This window comes from Bufo bufo, chromosome 2 (assembly GCF_905171765.1).
Source record: "Bufo bufo chromosome 2, aBufBuf1.1, whole genome shotgun sequence".
In the NCBI taxonomy this organism is placed as follows: Eukaryota; Metazoa; Chordata; class Amphibia; order Anura; family Bufonidae; genus Bufo; species Bufo bufo.
The window spans coordinates 482,279,709-482,300,064 of NC_053390.1; the positions used below are offsets into that span (position 1 = coordinate 482,279,709).

General features: G+C 44.1%; 1 protein-coding gene across 3 annotated transcripts in view; it reads right to left on the bottom strand.

The window, feature by feature from the left end:
• RANBP3 (RAN binding protein 3) overlaps positions 1-20,356 on the bottom strand; it is a 235,500-nt gene that overhangs the window by 47,832 nt on the left and 167,312 nt on the right. For 2 of the 3 annotated variants that reach the window (XM_040417760.1, XM_040417759.1), the window contains 2 exons: positions 12,606-12,728; positions 10,519-10,622 (listed from right to left, as the gene is read on the bottom strand). In XM_040417760.1, the coding sequence (XP_040273694.1) occupies positions 10,519-10,622; positions 12,606-12,728 (227 nt within the window). The remainder of the gene's footprint in view (positions 1-10,518; positions 10,623-12,605; positions 12,729-20,356) is intronic. The other variant, XM_040417761.1, reaches the window with a different exon arrangement.

Consider the following 20,356-nt stretch of genomic DNA (forward strand, 5'->3'; position numbering starts at 1 on the left):
GTGGATGCTAGAGGTCAGAGGAGAATGGGCCGACTGATTCAAGCTGATAGAAGAGCAACGTTGACTGAAATAACCACTCGTTACAACCGAGGTATGCAGCAAAGCATTTGTGAAGCCACAACACGCACAACCTTGAGGCGGATGGGCTACAACAGCAGAAAACCTCAACGGGTACCACTCATCTCCACTACAAATAGGAAAAAGAGGCTACAATTTGCACAAGCTCACCAAAATTGGACTGTTGAAGACTGGAAAAATGTTGCCTGGTCTGAGGAGTCTCGATTTCTGTTGAGACATTCAAATGGTAGAGTCCGAATTTGGCGTAAACAGAATGAGAACATGTACCCATCCTCTGATGGCTACTTCCAGCAGGATAATGCACCATGTCACAAAGCTTGAATCATTTCAAATTGGTTTCTTGAACATGACAATGAGTTCACTGTACTAAAATGGCCCCCTCAGTCACCAGATCTCAACCCAATAGAGCATCTTTGGGATGTGGTGGAACGGGAGCTTCGTGCCCTGGATGTGCATCCCTCAAATCTCCATCAACTGCAAGATGCTATCCTATCAATATGGGCCAACATTTCTAAAGAATACTACCAGCACCTTGTTGATTCAATGCCACGTAGAATTAAGGCAGTTCTGAAGGCAAAAGGGGGTCCAACACCGTATTAGTATGGTGTTCCTAATAATTCCTTAGGTGAGTGTATATTGAAACAAAAATCATGTTTTAGTGTCTCCATTTTCTGAAAGCCATATAGGTTTTACTTTTTGGGCGATTGTCTTAGGTAGGGGCTCTGCGGGATAAGATGACCGTTTGATTGGCACAAATTTGGGGTACATATGACTCTTTTAATCACTTTTTTACCATTTTGTGGCAAGTGCGGTGGGACAAAATTGCAAATCCATCATAGTTTTTCTTTTTTTGGCGTTCACCGTGCGGTAAAAAGTGCATGATCCTTTTATAGATCAGGTCGTTACGGGTGCGGTGATACCAAACATGTTAAGTGTTTTTTTTATTTTTTTACACTTTTAACCAATTATATGTGCTGATATAGGAAGAAGTAGGGCTTGTTGCCATCCTGAAGGGGAGGGGGTATGACAGCTTGTATAGAGGCAAGGGAAGAGGGAGGGCGCGGCGGACGCCGCCATCGGGGGATTTATGCCATGGGGGAATACATTATTAGTTTGTAAAAATTGGTATTATATATATGTATGTTATTATTCATTTCCTACCTGAGTCCTGGTGGAGGTTAACCTAAGGGGTAGTGTGAAGTTTGGAAGAGACTCGGGTGGCAATAGGGATGGTACCAATATATCCCGTGGATAATGACCGTTAGAGAGGCAAATCAAATGAAGGGGATGTTGGCAAACTAGGGGACCTCTCTAAATGAGTGGACTCGGTTTTTTGCTAGGGTGTGGGCACCTGACTTCCCCCTTTTTAGGGGTTAGGAAGTGCACCTAGCCTTTTTGTCCCTGATATGAATGGCAATTGCTGTAATCTCTACACACTCCCCACTGGTGAGAACCATTGGGGTCTGTGCTGTCAATTAATAGGACCCCTTCTAGGTCCTGGGGATACGCATGTACCTTTTTGTGTTTCCTTTTTCCACGAATTGGGGTTGCACCCTTACGTCCCCATAACTCTTACCCAGGGTATTAGAGATCGAGCCCTCCGCTGGGACCTAGGAGATAGGGACGGACCCGTTTGTGGGTCATACATGTATTAGTATACCCCATGGACATATCCAGTGGGATTCATTTAATCATAGGGACCTGTTTGTAACAAGCCCCGTCATATATTTAGCTTCGAAGTTGATGTTGCGCCAGAAACATAATATATATAATGTATGTATATAATGTTTTATTACATCTCTATATATAATATGCAGAGTACAGGTGAACAGTACAGGTGAACAGCGCATATAGTTTGTGCTCTGTAGCGATGGTTTTTCTCTTATGTATAGGACCTGGCCATAATGAAGAGGTTTAACACTGCGTAGAACCTGTTGTTGCTGGGATACGGTGACACATAGGAACATGTGATGTGTCAGGTGACTGGCAACAGGGGTAGTGTCCTAGCAACGATGGCAGGTCCTAGTCATGTGGCCGAGCACATGATCGCCGGAGATGCCGGCCTACTATGGAGACCAGGAAATGAAAGTCAGGCATGCTGTAGATGCTGTTCACCTTACTCAGTGTGTTTGTCTGTTCCTTGGGCTCAGCTGTGTTGTAAGTACTAGTTTATACATGGATTTTTGTTACACATGTAGGTTGTTGGTAATGAGGTCACTGTGGATATCACAGGTGGAATTGTCTAAGGGAGGGGTTATTTCTGATACCTTGGGACAGCCCCCCAACTAATCCTGTTTGAGTAGGATGTATAACTATGTGCTAGTGTTCACTTGTAACATTATATAAAGACTTTGCTGTTGAAACGTTGCTATTTTTTTCGGTGTTAATAAACACAAAATGGGATTCAAGACTGGGACTGCTGCGGTTTTTCAACTATTTTTTGGGCTACCAAGGGGGCCCCTCAGGTCGAGGCCTGGCACTGCGAGCACCACCGCCATTTTACACAGAAATCGACTAACAAGTGGTGCTGTCTTGTCTTCACTTTGACGAGCCATCGGGCCGCTGCCACAGCAGAGCATCAGCCCGATGGTTAGCCCCTTCCATACAGCGGTCCCCGAGGACCATGGCATAGAAGGGCTTATGTCTGCAGTTTGAAGCAGACTGTCAGCTGTATGTTACAGCTGACAGCAGAGGTTGCACTACATTTTTTCCAGAAGAGTAAAAATATTCCTCTTACTCCTCTGAGTATTTTTAGCAGAGTACAAATTGTGCGGTAATTCGTATATATAATGCATAGGCCCACATAACGTTATGATGCTGATATTTCTGCAGGGAAACTGTTGCTAGTCTCACATGCAGAAATAAATGTAACAATTTTAAATTTATCCAACATCATACACTACACCCACCTGACGCTGCCATACACTGCGCCCACCTGACGCTACTATATACATATTACATACACAGCTCTACCACATGCCCATTACACAGATAGTTTACTATATACACATTGCACACACAGCTCTGCTACATGTCCATTACACAGATAGAACTACTGTGTGCACCTTACACACAGAAAACTGTATAATAGACTGGTTATACTGACATAGCCTTGCTTTATACACACCTTCCATACATAAAGTACCTCTGCATTCTCCACCAGCACAGTCCTACACGGAGCCTGTGTTCCTCTAACTCGTCCCACACACACATGGCTGATCACATTACTGTGACATCACCACAGGTCCTGTAACCACAATGTAGTCTGGAGCTGCTCCTGGTGAGAGAGATGTCTGAGAGGCGGGGCTTCTCAAGAGAGGGACGGGGCTTCATGTGTGCGGGACCCGCAGCTTCAGACACAGCGCTCCTGACCGGCGGGGTGGATTAGGAGAGAGAAGGAGACAGTGCGTGCTCCCGTGTGCACACAGGAGGGGTTACAAAAAATGACGGATTCTCTGTAAACTCACTGAGAGCAGACTGCTGTGCATAGAAAGCACAGCAGGCTGTAGAATGAAAACTGTAAAAAATTAGAACCAATTGGAGAAACGATTTTCTCCATAAAATAAATTAGTGTAAATTTTTTTTTTTAAAATGGCAGTCACTAAGGGGCCTTAGACTGTGTTGCTGACTTAACGGTGGCACAGTCTAACTGCTCCAGTGGCTCAGCACTCACATGACAGACTCCTGCTGTAATGGTCCAGAATGCCAGAAGTGAATATCCAGGATGGTTAACCCCTTAGATGCCGCAATAAATAGCTATAGACTGCAGCATCTAAGAAGTCACAGAGGGAGCAGACTGTCAATTGGCACCCCAAAGATGAGATTGTGTGCTGCAGATGTCTGTGTATGGAAGCCTAGGACTAGTGATGAGCGAAGCGAGCTTTGGATGCTAAATCCGAAGTCGTTTCATTCAAAACTTCGGATTAATGCTTTATGGAGAACTCTCTTAATACAGCATTAAAATGTACGGCCTCCAATGAGGCGAAGTTCTGGTCACCAGTCCACAGACAGGATGTCCTGGATCTGGAGAATGGACAAAGAAAAGCAACTAAACTTATAAAAGGGCAAAAGGTGGGGAGAGGGGCTTAGAAGTTTAGAAGAATTAAACGTACAGGTACATCTCAAAATAGAGTCATTCAATTTAAAAAGCAAACCTCATTATATAGATTCATTACACACAGAGTGATCCACTTCAAAGCATTTATTTCTTTGAATGTTGAAAATTATGGCTTACAGCTAATGAAAACCCAAAAGTAAATGTATTAGATAATTAGAATATTGGAGAAAGTTCAGCTAATCAACACAAAACGCCTGCAAAGGTTTCCTAAGCCTTTAACCCTTTCCCGACCAGTGCCGTACTAGTACGGCGGTGGCCGGGTCTTTAAAAGATGGCGCCCGCTCCTGAGCGGACCGGGTGCCATAGCCGCGGGTAGCCTGCTGTTTCTTATAGCAGACCTCCGCGCCTAATGTCCGCAACCGGCAGTAATGCCGATCTCGAAGATTTAACTCCTCAGATGCCATGGTCAATCATGACTATGGAGTCTGAGCGCATCAAACACCTGATGCTCCGGCTCCCCCGTGCGGCAATCAGAGGAGCCGGAGCGTTAGTGCAGCAACCCCTGTCTTTGTGAATTGACATGAGGCTGCTGCATAGTATTTCCTATGGAGCCCTTGCCTATAATAGGGTTCCATAGGAAACTAGCAATTTTCTCATAGACTCCAATGCTAGTGATTGCTTGTTATAGTTCCCTATGGGAACTATAAAAAAAAAAAAAAAAAAAGTCAAAAACTAAAGTAAAAAATGTTTTTAATTCAAATCTCCCTTTTCCCAAAATAAAAATAACTAAAAAAAACCATAAAAAATTAACATCATGGGTGTCGCAATGTGCGAAAACTCACATAGTATAAAACTATATTCCCCATACGGCAAACAGCAAAACAGAAAAAAGCATCACAATGGCCGATTTGCTGTTTTTGGTTTGGTCGCTTCATTTTCAAAAAAAAAAAATTAAATAAAAAGTGATCAAAAGGTCATACATACCCCACAATGGTATCAATGAAAAGTTTAGATCGCCCCACAAAAATTAGTCCTCACACAGCTCCGTACACATAATTACAAAAAAGTTATGGGGTCAAAATATGGCAACGAAAAAATAAAATAAAAAATTGTCTGGTGCGCGACAAGCAATAAAGAAAAAATCATGCCTAGTACAGGGGCAATGAGAAGACTTGGAGGTACTGCATCAGGTGTCAGATCTGAAGAGGCCAGCCATATACCGGATCTAGGAATTGCAATTCTACTCCGCACAAAAAGGGAGGAGAACATATGGTTACCAGGTACATACTCCAACCACGATGGCCTGTCTGATACAGCGCCTTGAGATAGTACAAGTACACCGCCGAGCACGACCGTAATGAGGTGCCATATGCATACTAGAACCAGAAAAGAGTGATGAATACAGCGTCTGGCGATGGTACCATCACTTAGCATGAAGAGGGGCCCCATGATTGCCTAGCACACATTACAGGCAGAAAAATACACCCAGTAATGCAGGAGCCGTATGGGCCACGGATTGTACAAATAGGGCACAGCACTTGGAGATACTATAAATACTCCGCCGGAATGGGAGTAATCTGATTGCATGGTGCACACGATAATGAGAGTGGAGACATAGCTACAGCATCTGGAAATGGCATAGGTACTGTGCTTGATAAAGGAGTAGAATGACTGCATGATGCACACTAGAACCAGACAGGTGTAATGGCGAGAAAAACGGCTGTGTAATGCAGACTAAAAACCAGACAGGTGTAAAGGCTATAGCATCTGGAAATGGTACAGGTACTCTACCTAATAAAGGAGTAATACGGCTGTGTAGTGCAGACTAAAAACCAGACAGCTGTAATGGCTACAGCCACTGGAGATGGTACAGGTACTCCACCTTATAAAGGAGTAATACGGCTGTGTAGTGCAGACTAAAAGCCAGACAGCTGTAATGGTTACAGCCTCTGGAGATGGTACAGGTACTCCACTGAAGGAAGCAAGGTGGCTGCATGGTGCACACTAGAGCCAGACAGGTGCTATGGCTACAGTGACGTAACATGGCATGTATACTTCGCCTGTGGTGCACACTAGAACCAAACAGGTGTAATGGCTACAGCCTCTGGAGATGATACAGTTACTTCACCTAAAGGAGTAATATGGTAAACCAGGGCTCCCCCAGTAATATGTTGCATGGTGCACGCTAGCCCCAGGCTGGTGTACTGGCTACACCGTCTGGAGAAGTAATACGGAGGCCTGGAACACTCTCTGACTAGGAGAGTGTGTTGAATATAGCCCCTGGAATAGAGAAATTACTCCAGCTGAAAAGGAGATACCTTGGAACGAGGAAAGTCTGCCGGATACAGCATTTGGAAGTGGTACAAGTACTCCCCTGTGAAGGGGAAGGCAAACGTACCGGGGACACCACATAGGTGTGCCAGCCTGCTAAACACAGTGGCGGGTAAAGCACCACGTACTGGAGAGGCGGCAAGCTGACTTACCTGTGTGGATAATATCCTGTGCAGCCAGGGGAGTGCCATCTGAAAATCCACTAAAGGGGATACCAACCTTGGAGAGGAGAGGTTCCTCAGTGGACATTTGTCTTTGACCACCCAGAGAGATTCTGTATGGTGGAAGACCGCCTGATGCTCTGTTCAGAGTCAGAATCGGTGCAGAGGTGTCCCCCGAGGAGGTGTAACATGCATCAGGAAACAATACATCACCAGCCTCAGACCTGTCCTGGGGTGACCCGAGGAGGAGCGGGACTTAGTTGTGACAACTTGAGGTCGTTTGCGGGACCTGGTGTCTGAATGTGAGCGTGCCCCATCCGCGGAGGAGTCCCTGGGAGGGGCAAAGACAGTTGCAATTTGGGCAGGCAAGCGGTCCATCGACTCCACCATGGATTGGGAGAGTCTGACTTTGTTCCCTATGGCTTGGGACAGGTAAGAGGCCCATTCAGGAGGGACCGACACAGAAGGGGTGGTCAGGGAGACATGAAGGGCCTGGGAGCAAGGTACTGCGCACAAACAGGGAAGGCTGACCACATGGCAACTTTTTATCGCAAGGGGGCATGCAAAATACATGGCGACCAGGAGAGGGGGCTGGGAATGAGAGTCCTTTCTGGAGGAGGATTTGGGGGCTGATCGGGAGCCTGAAAAAAGAAAAACAGACAGGCAGAGGCTGTCCTACCGGACCCCAGGTGCCGTGTCCCCGAAGAGGTACTGCAGCAGCTGTAGAAACATACAAGGAGGTTTGTTCGCAAGATGGAGGCTCTTTTTTTCTTGAAAAAGAGGTAAAGTGGAACCTCCCTCCACAGAACTAAAGCCTGCGCTTTGCTGGGATAGGAGGGGAAGAGAACCCCTCCCATAAGCCGAGAGGAGCGGGGAGGGGCCAGGAAAAGGTCCGGAAAAGGGGGGTGGGGTGAAGAGACGCGGCCTAAGCGAGAAAGAAATCGGGGCCTCGAATAATGAGGTGGCCGGAAAAGGTGTGCCGTTGGCGGACCGGAACCGCGGGAGACCTGGGGCCCTCCGGAATCGATATTTTTTTTTTTAAATGGGTGAGTGGGGCTCCTGAGGAGGAGTGACGCTCAGGGAGGGTAAAAACAGGGCAAAGCACCAGGGGCCCGAAGATGCGGCCTAGCCCCGGCAGAAGCCAGGGATCAAAGTAGAGGGGAAGGCCGGGAGAGACATGGGTGGCCAGGGAGGTGAAGGATACCCAAGGGAGGGAAGAAAAAGGGGAAAGGAGGGACCTAGCCACGCCCCACAATAAAATGAATACCATCCCTTGGCCAGAAAAGGGGATTTAACCCGGGGACCTCTTGGGGCAGGGATGCAGGGGAGAATACTTACAAAAAACAGAGCAGGTCATGTCTGCCTCCTACGGACACTAGACTAAAACGGATTAGCCTAATGTCTGTGGAGAGGGTATAGCCCACCTGGGCGGAGTCAACCTTTTTGATATCTAGTGTCGCCTCCTAGTGGTAGCTTGGCATATACCATGGTGCTGTGTCCCCCAATGACATTAACGAGAAAAGTTAAGTTTTCGATGATATTCTATTTTATTGAGACGCACATGTATTTAGTCTTGAGAAGAGGCATCTAAGGGGTGGACATCATTAACTTATATAAATTGCCCATGCAAAAAATATGGTGGATAGCTGTTTTATGTAAAATCCACCCGAAATACAAGGGACACTGCCTCCATCTGGACAAGAAAAAGGTCAGTTTCTAGATACGACAAAGCTTCTTCACCATAATGGCCCATGCACATGACCGATGTTTTGAGGTCAACAAATTACGCATCAGAAAAACACGTATACCGGCAGTGTGCATTCTGCGGAACAGTATGGCTGGCCCATAATAGAACGGTCTTATCCTTGTCCATAATGCAGGCAATAGGACATTTTTTTTTTTTTTTTTTTTGTGGAACGGACATGCTGACAGTTAACGCACACTAAGTGCAAAAAAAAAAAAAAAATAATATATTATATTATAATATATATATGCGCAAACTGTAGAACTCAGAAGGGATGGAGCACCATTTGGCTTTTGGAGAAGAGATTTTCAGGTGTTCTCATATTTGCAGAGACCCTGAGCCACCTGTACTGAAAACCCCCAATAAGTAACTCCATTCAAAAACTACACCTCAAGGGGTGGAGGAAGCATTTCGACACCACAACTATTTTGCAGAAAATTAAGGGGACGTGAAAATGTTATAGATATGGCATTCCAGTGCCCAATATGTTGTGCCCAGCTCGTGCCACTGGATTGGTTTATGGGCACCATTTTGCTGTTGATCAGCCTCTGGGGTACCAGTACAGCAAAGTCATTTTTTTTTTTTTTTTTGAGAAGCATACTTTTTATTTTCCTCTCAACGGAGCTTATTTTGAGGAGTAAGTTGCTATTATCATGGTTTCCATTTTAGGGTACAAACAACTTTATCCGGTTTCCCAAAAAGCAAAATAAAAAAAGAAAGGGCAGCAATTGTGCTCTTGCTTTTTAGGTGCCCCGTACGCTAAAAACAACATGTTTACTTTATTGTGCTGGTCTGTACGATTACGATTACAAAGATGCCAATTTTATATTATTATTTTTTTCATGTTTGCTACTCAATTACCAATTATGTTTGTGTCACCATTTTTTATTTATTCTCAAGCAACAACCTCTGCTCCTTCAGTGCTGTGTATACAGTGATGGGGGAGGCAGGGCCGGTGAAACACTATGGGGAGTTGTCACTAACAGCAGGCTTCCCAACTGCTGCTGCATGATTATCGTGTAGATGTGATCTCTGCATGGACGTTTTAAAATGTCCATGCAGAGATCTGTCCCTACTGCACGGATGTATATAGTCTATGGGCGCTGGTAAACTAAAGATCACTGTATCAAGTCACACCTGTTGTGCACAAGATTGCATACAACACAATTTACTAATATGGACGACAGCTGTAGTTCGACCCACTCCTCGTTTTGGCTTAAAAAAAACGGCATTAAAAAGCTGGACTGTTGAGCACCACCCATAGGCCTCCTGCACATGTTGGGAAATAAGTGCGTTTTTCTGCACTGATTCCCGTGCCGAAAAATCGCAGCATATTACAGTACCAGCAAAGTGTATAATATTACACAAATCTCATGTACACTTTGCTCATTTTTTCTGTGCGGAAATTGACCTGCTGTGTGGATTTACAAATCTGCAGACTGTCAATTATGTTTGAGGTATTAGCTTTGGATTTCACCCCGTTACAAAGAAGGGTAAGATGTGCGGCAAAACCACATCTAATCCACATCAAAATACACAAATTGCAGATTTTGTTGCGGATATGTTGCAGAAATGCACATAAAGCCGCAGATCTATTGAGCGTTCACCCGCTCTCGTGTGTAGGCGGCCTTAGTGTAGCCCTAGCCTCACTCAGAAATCTTGTTCCAAATTATAAATCTTCCTTTATGATATACTGTTCACAGACTGGGCAGCAAAAATTTACAGGGATTCCTCCCACTAACGCTGAAACTTTATAAGTAAACCATGGGCATATTAAAAATAGTCTTGTGTTGCAGCTACAACACAAGGGTGATTTTAATACAGCAGTGAGGTCAGTATGTCAGTCAGCATGGAACAGACCGGGCACTACAGGAGGGTGTCTCTATTCTGTGAGACACAGTACAAAATCAATGCAAGCCCTCAGTTTCTCTGCACAGACCACACAATCTGTGAAGAAAAAACTAAGGTGCGAATAGCGGCATGTACTTCTACAGATCAGTGTGCTGTCCACGTGCAAAATGGACAGAAAAATACAAAAAGATATGGACATGTAAATCACGCCTTTGAGGGAAGAAATTATAATTCTCCATAAAGCATGGACTGGCCCAGTAAGCATGAAAACCATTTTTCCAGCTTTATTACCTTACCTGGAGCTAATGTATTGCAGAAAGTAATTGGTCTGCGCTGGAGCATCTGCACTTTGCGGCCCAGGGTTCGCCACATCAAGGGAATCTTTACTTTCCACTCCAAGCTGCAAGATAATGAACATATTTAAAAACTGAACAATAACACTTTATGAAATGTAAGGAGTATCCAAAAGAGGGATCTTAAGGGTACTTTCACACTAGCGTTTTTCTTTTCCGGCATAGAGTTCCGTCACAGGGGCTCTATACCGGAAAAGAACTGATCAGGCATATCCCCATGTATTCTGAATGGAGAGTAATCCGTTCAGTCAAAACGACTGAACTGAAGACATCCTAATGCAAACTGATCAGGCAAAAGAGAAAACATGCTACGGTTTTATCTCCGGCGAAAAAAAACCTGTAGACTTGCCTGAATGCCGGATTCGGCATTTTTTCCCATAGGAATTGTATTAGTGCCGGATCCGGCATTCATAATACCGGATCCGTCCTTCCGGTCTGCGCATGCGCAGACTGAAAAAAAGGTGAAAAAAATAAATGCCGGATCCGTTTTGCCGGATGACACCGGAAAGACTGATCCGGCATTTCAATGCATTTTTTCGACTGATCAGGATCCTGATCAGTCTTAGGGCTCTTTCACACTTGCGTTCTTGTCTTCCGGCATAGAGTTCCGTCGTCGGGGCTCTATGCCGGAAGAATCCTGATCAGGATTATCCTAATGCATTCTGAATGGAGAGAAATCCGTTCAGGATGCATCAGGATGTCTTCAGTTCCGGAACGGAACGTTTTTTGGCCGGAGAAAATACCGCAGCATGCTGCGCTTTTTGCTCCGGCCAAAAATCCGGAACACTTGCCGCAAGGCCGGATCCGGAATTAATGCCCATTGAAAGGCATTGATCCGGATCCGGCCTTAAGCTAAACGTCGTTTCGGCGCATTGCCGGAGCCGACATTTAGCTTTTTCAGAGTGGTTACCATGGCTGCCGGGACGCTAAAGTCCTGGCAGCCATGGTAAAGTGTAGCGGGGAGCGGGGGAGCAGTATACTTACCGTCTGTGCGGCTCCCGGGGCGCTCCAGAGTGACGTCAGGGCGCCCCAAGCGCATGGATCATGTGATCACATGGATCACGTCATCCATGCGCATGGGGCGCTCTGACGTCACTCTGGAGCGCCCCGGGAGCCGCACGGACTGTAAGTATACTGCTCCCCCGCTCCCCACTACTACTATGGCAACCAGGACTTTAATAGCGTCCTGGGTGCCATAGTAACACTGAACGCATTTGGAAGACGGTTCCGTCTTCAAATGCTTTCAGTACACTTGCGTTTTTCCGGATCCGGCGTGTAATTCCGGCAAGTGGAGTACACGCCGGATCCGGACAACGCAAGTGTGAAAGAGGCCTTAGGCTACTTTCACACTAGCGTTTGGGGCTCCGCTTGTGAGTTCCGTTTGAAGGCTCTCACAAGCGGCCCCGAACGGATCCGTCCAGCCCTAATGCATTCTGAGTGGATGCGGATCCGCTCAGAATGCATCAGTCTGGAACCGTTTGTCCTCCGCTCAGCAGGCGGACCCCTGAACGCAGCTTGCAGCGTTCGGGTGTCCGCCTGGCCGTGCGGAGGCAAACGGATCCGTCCAGACTTACAATGTAAGTCAATGGGGACGGATCCGTTTGAAGTTGACACAATATGGCTCAATTTTCAAACGGATCCGTCCCCTATTGACTTTCAATGTAAAGTCAAAACGGATCCGTTTGCATTATCATGAACCAAAAAAAAAAAAAAAAAATATATATATATATATTTTTTTTTTGTTCATGGTAATGCAAACGGATCCGTTCTGAACGGATCTAAGCGTTTGCATTATAGGTGCGGATCCGTCTGTGCAGCTACCAGACGGATCCGCACCTAACGCAGGTGTGAAAGTAGCCTTACAAATGCCATCAGTTGGCATACGTTTTGCCTGATCAGGCAGGCAGTTCCGGTGACGGAACTGCTTGCCGGATCTCTCTGCCGCAAGTGTGAAAGTACCCTTAGCTTGGGAAACTGAACAAGAGCAACATACATATATTTTACAATTAAAAAATAAATAAACAAACTACCTTTACTCGGTCACGAAGATTCTGACCAAACACAAAGCACTGTTGAGAATTCTGTTCCACCCTCTCGGAGCTCTCAAGAACACCAAATTTAATAGCTATCGACTCTGACTGAGCATCGCCAGCCTTAAAAAAAGAAAGAAAAGAAAAAAAACATTGATCATGTACATTCTATTCACACACATTTTTCTTTCTAAATTAAAAACTTCCAAATTATAGAGTTATTCTCCAGATATGCCACAAATGTCTGACAGATGCAGGTACGCACAAATTTGGTTCTGCCTGGTCATGCACATCTCTCTTTATTGACTTATATAGGAGTCAAGAGGAGGGCACGCTTATGAGAGATAACTGATATGTGTAGACACTCACTACTGATAAATCCATGGCTGTATAATGCCTCATTAGTTATAGTGACTGAACTATGAAGCCTCAAAGTACTCGAGTTTTGTTTTAAAGACTGCTTTACATGGGCTGACTCAGCAGGCAGTTTTCCTAACCAAACTATCTCTGATAATTGCCTGCTTATCAGAGGAGGTGAAAACTCCATTTACATGCAGTAATCATCTCCACTATATGAAGGCCAATGATCACTTGGCCCCCTGGAGAATCAGTTTTTGGGCAGCAGCTCCCTATGTACGCAGGACAATCTGCTGCCCAGAAACAATAATTTAGGTGTTCATGTCGGTGATGCTTTCTCCCTGTACACGAACATTTGTTTGGAAGCAACTCGGAACATGGCAACTATCGTGGATGAGCGTTTCTAGGAACATTCCTTCCTGATAATTGCCCGGATTGTAAGCCCACTTCAGAAATGCGCAAGCTGTAAGCTACTCACTTCCGGCTGTTGTGATCTACAACAGACAGCCCGACCCAGATACGACAACATGTAAAATACTGTATTTTCTCATATTCAGTTGACATCCTTTTATATATTTTTGTAAATCTTGCATGTTTTTCTGTCTTTAAGGCATGTAGCACACAAACGGTGTTTCAGTTTTTTTTTTTTTTCTTCTTTGCAGATATTTCAATGGGTCCGCAAAAAAATGCGGACAGCACACCGTGTGCTGTCCGCATCAGTATGTCCGTTTCAGGGCCCCACAAATAAAATAGAATATGTCCTATTCTCGTTAGTTTTAGGCATTGTTACAATGGATCCGCAAAAAAAAAAAACGGATGGCATCCTTTTTTTTGGGCGGATCCGCAATTTGCGGACCGCAAAACACATACGGTCGTGTGCATGTAGCCTAAAGGGGTTTTCCGGGTGTTCAATATTGATTGCCTATCCTCAGGATAGATTATCAATATCTGGAAGGTGGGGGGTTGACACCCAGACCCCCCACTAATCAGTTGTTTGAAGAAATAAAATAAGTTTGTTACTCTAGGGCTGTGTGTACACACACGGCTGCAGGTCAAAATGTATGGGAATGGGTCTATTCCAGATTTCAGTTTGTACGATATGCACAGACCTGCGCTCCTTGGAACAGGTAGCTTCTCTTTCTCAACAAGAACTACACCCTCCACAGACGTCGTAATCCTCTCCTTCGGAAGATTTCTTCCTACCACCAATCTCTTGCTGTTACATTAGAGATAGCTAGTCTCTGATCTGGGTTGCCCTCAACGCTCTCCTCCCCTTATATGCAGATGTCCTCCTATATTGATTACCTCCCAGATCTACCGGTAACCACTAGTTGACCAGATTGGAGTGTGGATAACTGGAGAGGTCTAGAAGCACCTATATTACCCAGGCAACACCACACAGAAGAAGAGATGGCAAAAACCCCTGGGTCAGCAGCAAAGGGCTACACCCAACAAGGCTCAAGACACAGGTGTAGCAAGCAAACAGCTGGGATATGCAACAATGAGGGTCCATTCACACGTCCGTGGTGTGTTGCGGACCCGCAAATTGCTGATCCGCAACACACCCGGCCGGCACCCCCAATAGAAATGCCTATGCAGCTGCGGACAAGAATAGGACATGTTCTACCTTTTGTGGAGCTGCGGACCTAAGTTCGGGGCCACGCTCCGTAAATGCGGAAGTGGAGAGCACATAGTGTGCTCTCCGCTTCACGTCCGGGCCCATAGAGAATGAATGGGTCCGCACCCGTTCCGCAAAATTGCGGAACGGTTGCAGACGTGAAAATGGGGCCTTAATCTGCATGGGAGCAAGGAACTGCAATCACTTGTCCACATATGGCGGAGGTTAGTGCTGTACATAACTGCCGCTTTAGACTTAAAGGGCATGTCAGCAAGATTGTGCTTATGAATCTGGATGACCTGTTACATGTGCACTTGGCAGCTGAAGGCATCTGGGGTAGGGTAACTGGCAGCGTCTCCATCAGTCTACTATGGCACCCGATCAGCTCCAGAGTAGCTCCCATATTTAAAGCCCGAACATCTGCTGTGCATGCACAGGGCATGTGGCCAAGGGGTATACGGCATATAAACAATCTGAAATATTTCCAATTAGAATGGCACCGGATTCCTTTTATGTTCGTGACGCACTATAATCATATTTAGCTGCATGCAGTTTTAGGAGTGCACACTCATGTTTATACAAAGGGAACAGACATTTAAAAATGTTGGTAAAAGTCACTTTTTTCATTTATAAAAGATCTATTGAGGCTTGCTGTATGTATTAGGAATGCAAACTGTATATGAGCCATTTACTTTGGAGATGGGATCACAGTGTGGAAAAAAAATAAAAAATAATAAAAAATAGAGCAGTACGAGTTAGGCCTCATGCACATGACCGTTTTGGCGGCTCGGATGCGGACCCATTCACTTCAATGGGGCCGCAAAAGATGCGGACAGCACTCAGTGTGCTGTCCGCATCCGTGGCTCCGTTCCGCGGCCCCGCTAAAAAAATATAACATGTCCTATTCTATAGGCATTTATATTGCCGGCGCCTGTTCCGTTTCGCAAATTGTGGAAGGCAACACTGCCGGTTTACATTTTTTTCGGATACGCGGACCGCAAAAATCGGTATGGCCGTGTGCATGAGGCCTTAGTCAGAATTTCCACTTAGGTTGGGTTTACATCACGCTTCACGGGTTTACATCACGCAAAACATGTTAACGGGTGCCTCAGACAGATGCCATACTGTGGCATCAGTCACAACAGTTCTATTGCACATAAAAAAAAAAAAAAAATAACTTTTGCTGGACTTTGCAGGATAGAAAAACATGGCTTTCCCATCCTGCAGTCTCCTACAGGAAAACATGTTAAAGTATTTTTTTCTTTTTTACACAGCGGGACTCTATGGTGACTGATGTCACAGTATGCCATCTGTCTGAGGCATCCGTTAACGTATAAATTTTTGTGTACGTTAAATACTGTATTTTTCTCTTTATATGACGTGGTAAACTTGAGTCAATATATTTCACCTTTATTTATAAAAAATAATCCAAAATTTAGAAAAATTCGCAATTCTCAAAATTTCTATTTCTCTGCTTTTAAAACAGAAAGTGATACCTCATAAAATATTTGTTACTTAACCCCTTTGGGACACAGCATTATTTCACCTTAAGGACCAGGCTATATTTTGCAAATCTGACCAGTGTCACTATAAGTGGTGACAACTTTAAAACGCTTTGACTTATCCAGGCCATTCTGAGATTGGTTTTTCGTAACATATTGTACTTTATGACACTGGTAAAATGAAGTTAAAAAAATTCATTTTTATTTATAAAAAAATACCAAATTTTTTATTTATTTTTTACAAATTTTTGGTAAAAAGGCAAATTTCCAAGTTTCAAATCTCTACTTCTATAATACAAAGTAATACCTCCAAAAATAGTTATTACTTTTCATTCCCCATATGTCTACTTCATGTTTGGATCATTTTGGGAATGATATTTTATTTTTTGGGGAAGTTACAAGGCTTAGAAGCAAATCTCTGAAATTTTCAAAAACCCAATTTTTAGGGACCAGTTCAGGTCTGAAGTCACTTTGCGAGGCTTACATAATAGAAACCACCCAAAAATGACCCCATTCTAGAAACTACACCCCTCAAGGTATTCAAAACTGATTTTACAAACTTTGTTAACCCTTTAGGTGTTCCACAAGAATTAATGGAAAATAGATACAATTTCAAAATTTCACTTTTTTGGCAGATTTTCCATTAATATTTTTTTTACTTTTACAAAGCAAGGGTTAACAGCCAAACAAAACAATATTTATGGCCCTGATTCTGTAGTTTACAAAAACACCCCATATGTGGTCGTAAACTGCTGTATGGGCACACGGCAGGGCGATGAAGGAAAGGAATGCCATACTGTTTTTGGAAGGCAGATTTTGCTTGACTTTTTTTTTTTTTTTACACCATGTCCCATTTGAAGCCCCCCTGATGCACCCCTAGAGTAGAAACTCCAAAAAAGGACCCCATTTTAGAAACTACAGGATAGGGTGGAAGTTTTGTTGGTACTAGTTTAGGGTACATATGATTTTTGTTTGCTCTATATTACACTTTTTGTGAGGCAAGGTAACAAGAAATAGCTGTTTTGGCACCGTTTTTTTTTTTGTTATTTACAACATTCATCTGACAGGTTAGATCATGTGATATTTTTATAGACCAAGTTGTCACGGATGCGGCGATACCTAATATGTATACTTTTTTTATTTATGTAAGTTTTACACAATGATTTCTTTTTTTGAAGCAAAAAAAAAAATCATGTTTTAGTGTTTCCAAAATCAGAGCCATAATTTTTTCAGTTTTTGGGCGATTACCTTAGGTAGGGTATGATTTTTGCGGGATGAGATGACTGTTTTATTGGCACTATTTTGGGGTGCGTGTGACTTTTTGATCGCTTGCTATTACACTTTTTGTGATGTAAGGTGACAAAAAATTGTTTATTTAGCACAGTTTTTATTTTACATTTTTTTACGGAGTTCATCTGAGGGGTTAGGTCATGTGATATTTTTATAGAGCCGGTCGATACGGACGCGGCGATACCAAATATGTATACTTTTTCTTTATTTATGTAACAGCTTTTTTAAAACAAAAAAAAATTATGTTTTAGTGTCTCCATATTCTGAGCCATAGTTTCTTTATTTTTTTTGGGCGATTGTCTCAGGTAGGGGCTCATTTTTTGCGGGATGAGGCGACGGTTAGATTGGTACTATTTTGGTGGGCAAACGCCATTTTGATCGCTTGCTGTTGTACTTTTTGTGATGTAAGGTGACAAAAAAATTGTTTATTTAGCACAGTTTTTATTTTTTACGGTGTTCATCTGAAGGGTTAGATCATGTGATATTTTCATAGAGCTGGTTGTTACGGACGCAGCTATACCTAATTTTGTACTTTTTTTTATTATTTCACTTTTTTATTATTTTTTGCAGGATGAGGTGACAGTTTTATTGGTACCATTTTGTGGGACATACACCTTTCTGATCATTTGGAGTTGCACTTTTTGTGATGTAAGGTGACAAAAATAGCTTTTTTTGACAGTTTTTATTTTTTTATGGTTTTTATCGGACTGGGTGGATCATGTGATATATTTATAGATCCGGTCGTTATGGACACGGCAATACCAAATATGTTTTTTTTTATTACTTAATTAGGCATAGTTTTTTTCCATGTGAAACATTTTTTATTAATTTTTTTTAACAATTTTTATTTATTTTTTTAAAACACAATTTTTATTTTATTTTACACTTTGCGTCCCCCATAAGGTCATACAAGACAGGGGACATTTAACTTCACTTTTATTTTTTCACTATTGATTGCTCCTTTAACTGGGGCAGACATAGTAGCCCCAGTTACAGGGGAAATACAGCCCCCAGAGAAGCAGTACAGCAGAATACAACGCTGTACAGTCTTAGTGCAGGGCTGATCGAGGTCTATGGAAGACCCGACAGCTCCTGCACTTTCCCGGCTCGGGCGGTCACATGAAGCATAGCGTTTCCTGATCTGTATACACTGCACTCACTGAGCGCTGTGTATACACAGCAATCTAGAAGGCAGGGACACCTGGGAAATGTCCCTGCCTTTTCTCACCCCCGCTCGGCAGCTGCACGATTAGCGTGCAGCTTCCATCTTTGAATGGACGTTCCAGAACGTCCATTCAGAGATAAACATCCACCCATAGGACGTTTATATCCTATGGGCAGATGTGAAGTGCTTAACAAAGCAGAGCCACTGGATTACATGACTAGAATTTACATATGAAGACTGCTGTGAGCGGGGCCCGGTGTAATGGAGTAAAGTGACTGCACTAGGCCTCACCACGAGTGCAACAGCAGTTGCAGGCCTCCAGCCCCTCCTCCCACCCCGCGATGGATAGGACTTGTTTCTTCTGGTCGCGCAAAATTCCGGGTTACACAAGAAGGGTGCGCTGGGAACAAGTGAAGGAATAATACATTCTAGATTATCAGATGCCAGATTATCAGATACCACAAGAAACACGCCTGTATTGAAAAGTTCTCAGTTATATTAGAGTGGTGTGCTGGGAGCAAGTGAATGATTATTAATTTTCTGGATTATCAGATGGCGGATTATCAAATACTACAAAAAACACCACTTTACTGAAAAGTTTTCAGTTATATTGGAGTTGTGTGTAGGGAGTACTGCACAGACGAGCGGGGCCTGGTGTAATGGGGGTCACTATTTACACAGGGACATGAGTAGACACAGAGGGGACCAGCATCAGATGCCCCGCCCATAACAGTGCGTCATCCACAGATGCCCCGCCCATAACAGTGCGTCATCCACAGATGCCCCGCCCATAACAGTGCGTCATCCACAGATGCCCCGCCCATAACAGTGCGTCATCCACAGATGCCCCGCCCATCACAGTGCGTCATCCACAGATGCCCCGCCCATAACAGTGCGTCATCCACAGATGCCCCGCCCATAACAGTGCGTCATCCACAGATGCCCCGCCCATAACAGTGCGTCATCCACAGATGCCCCGCCCATAACAGTGCGTCATCCACAGATGCCCCGCCCATAACAGTGCGTCATCCACAGATGCCCCCCATAACAGTGCGTCATCCACAGATGCCCCCCCATAACAGTGCGTCATCCACAGATGCCCCCCCATAACAGTGCGTCATCCACAGATGCCCCCCCATAACAGTGCGTCATCCACAGATGCCCCCCCATAACAGTGCGTCATCCACAGATGCCCCCCCCATAACAGTGTCATACACAGATCCCCCATAGTGTCATACACAGATCTCCCATAATAGTGTCATACACAGACCACCATTAGTTCAAAACCCACCAAAAGCACATTTTGGTTCCAAAAAAATGTTCTTATTTTCCTCCTAAAAAACCTAGTTGCGTCTCTAGTTGCATCTTATCAGGTGGGTCTTATAAAGTGAAAAATACGGTACATGACAAACGTGATGTGAACCCAGCCTTACCGACTCAAAAGCCCTGTTTAATGCATATGAAATTAAAGCAGATTACACTTATTAATATACTTCGAGTAACATAGCTGCCCTGATGTCCCATACTAGTGCCAGTCAGGCCACACTTCCAGCTTGGTTTAACACAAAAAGGGATCAGCACATCACTGGTGACATGCTTGAAGGGGGCTACAGGACTCATTTGAATGAGTTAAAATTTATTGAAATGTACAGCAACTGTAAAAACATTGTGGAGTGGAAAAAACAAACATTAGATGAACGCCAGTCAAATTTACCAATTTTAGCGGACGATCTACTGTCTATGGAGGTATTCCTGTGTAATGGACCGAGCAAGTTCATGTAGCACTGCACCCACTGAAACTAATCCTGTACAATCTTAA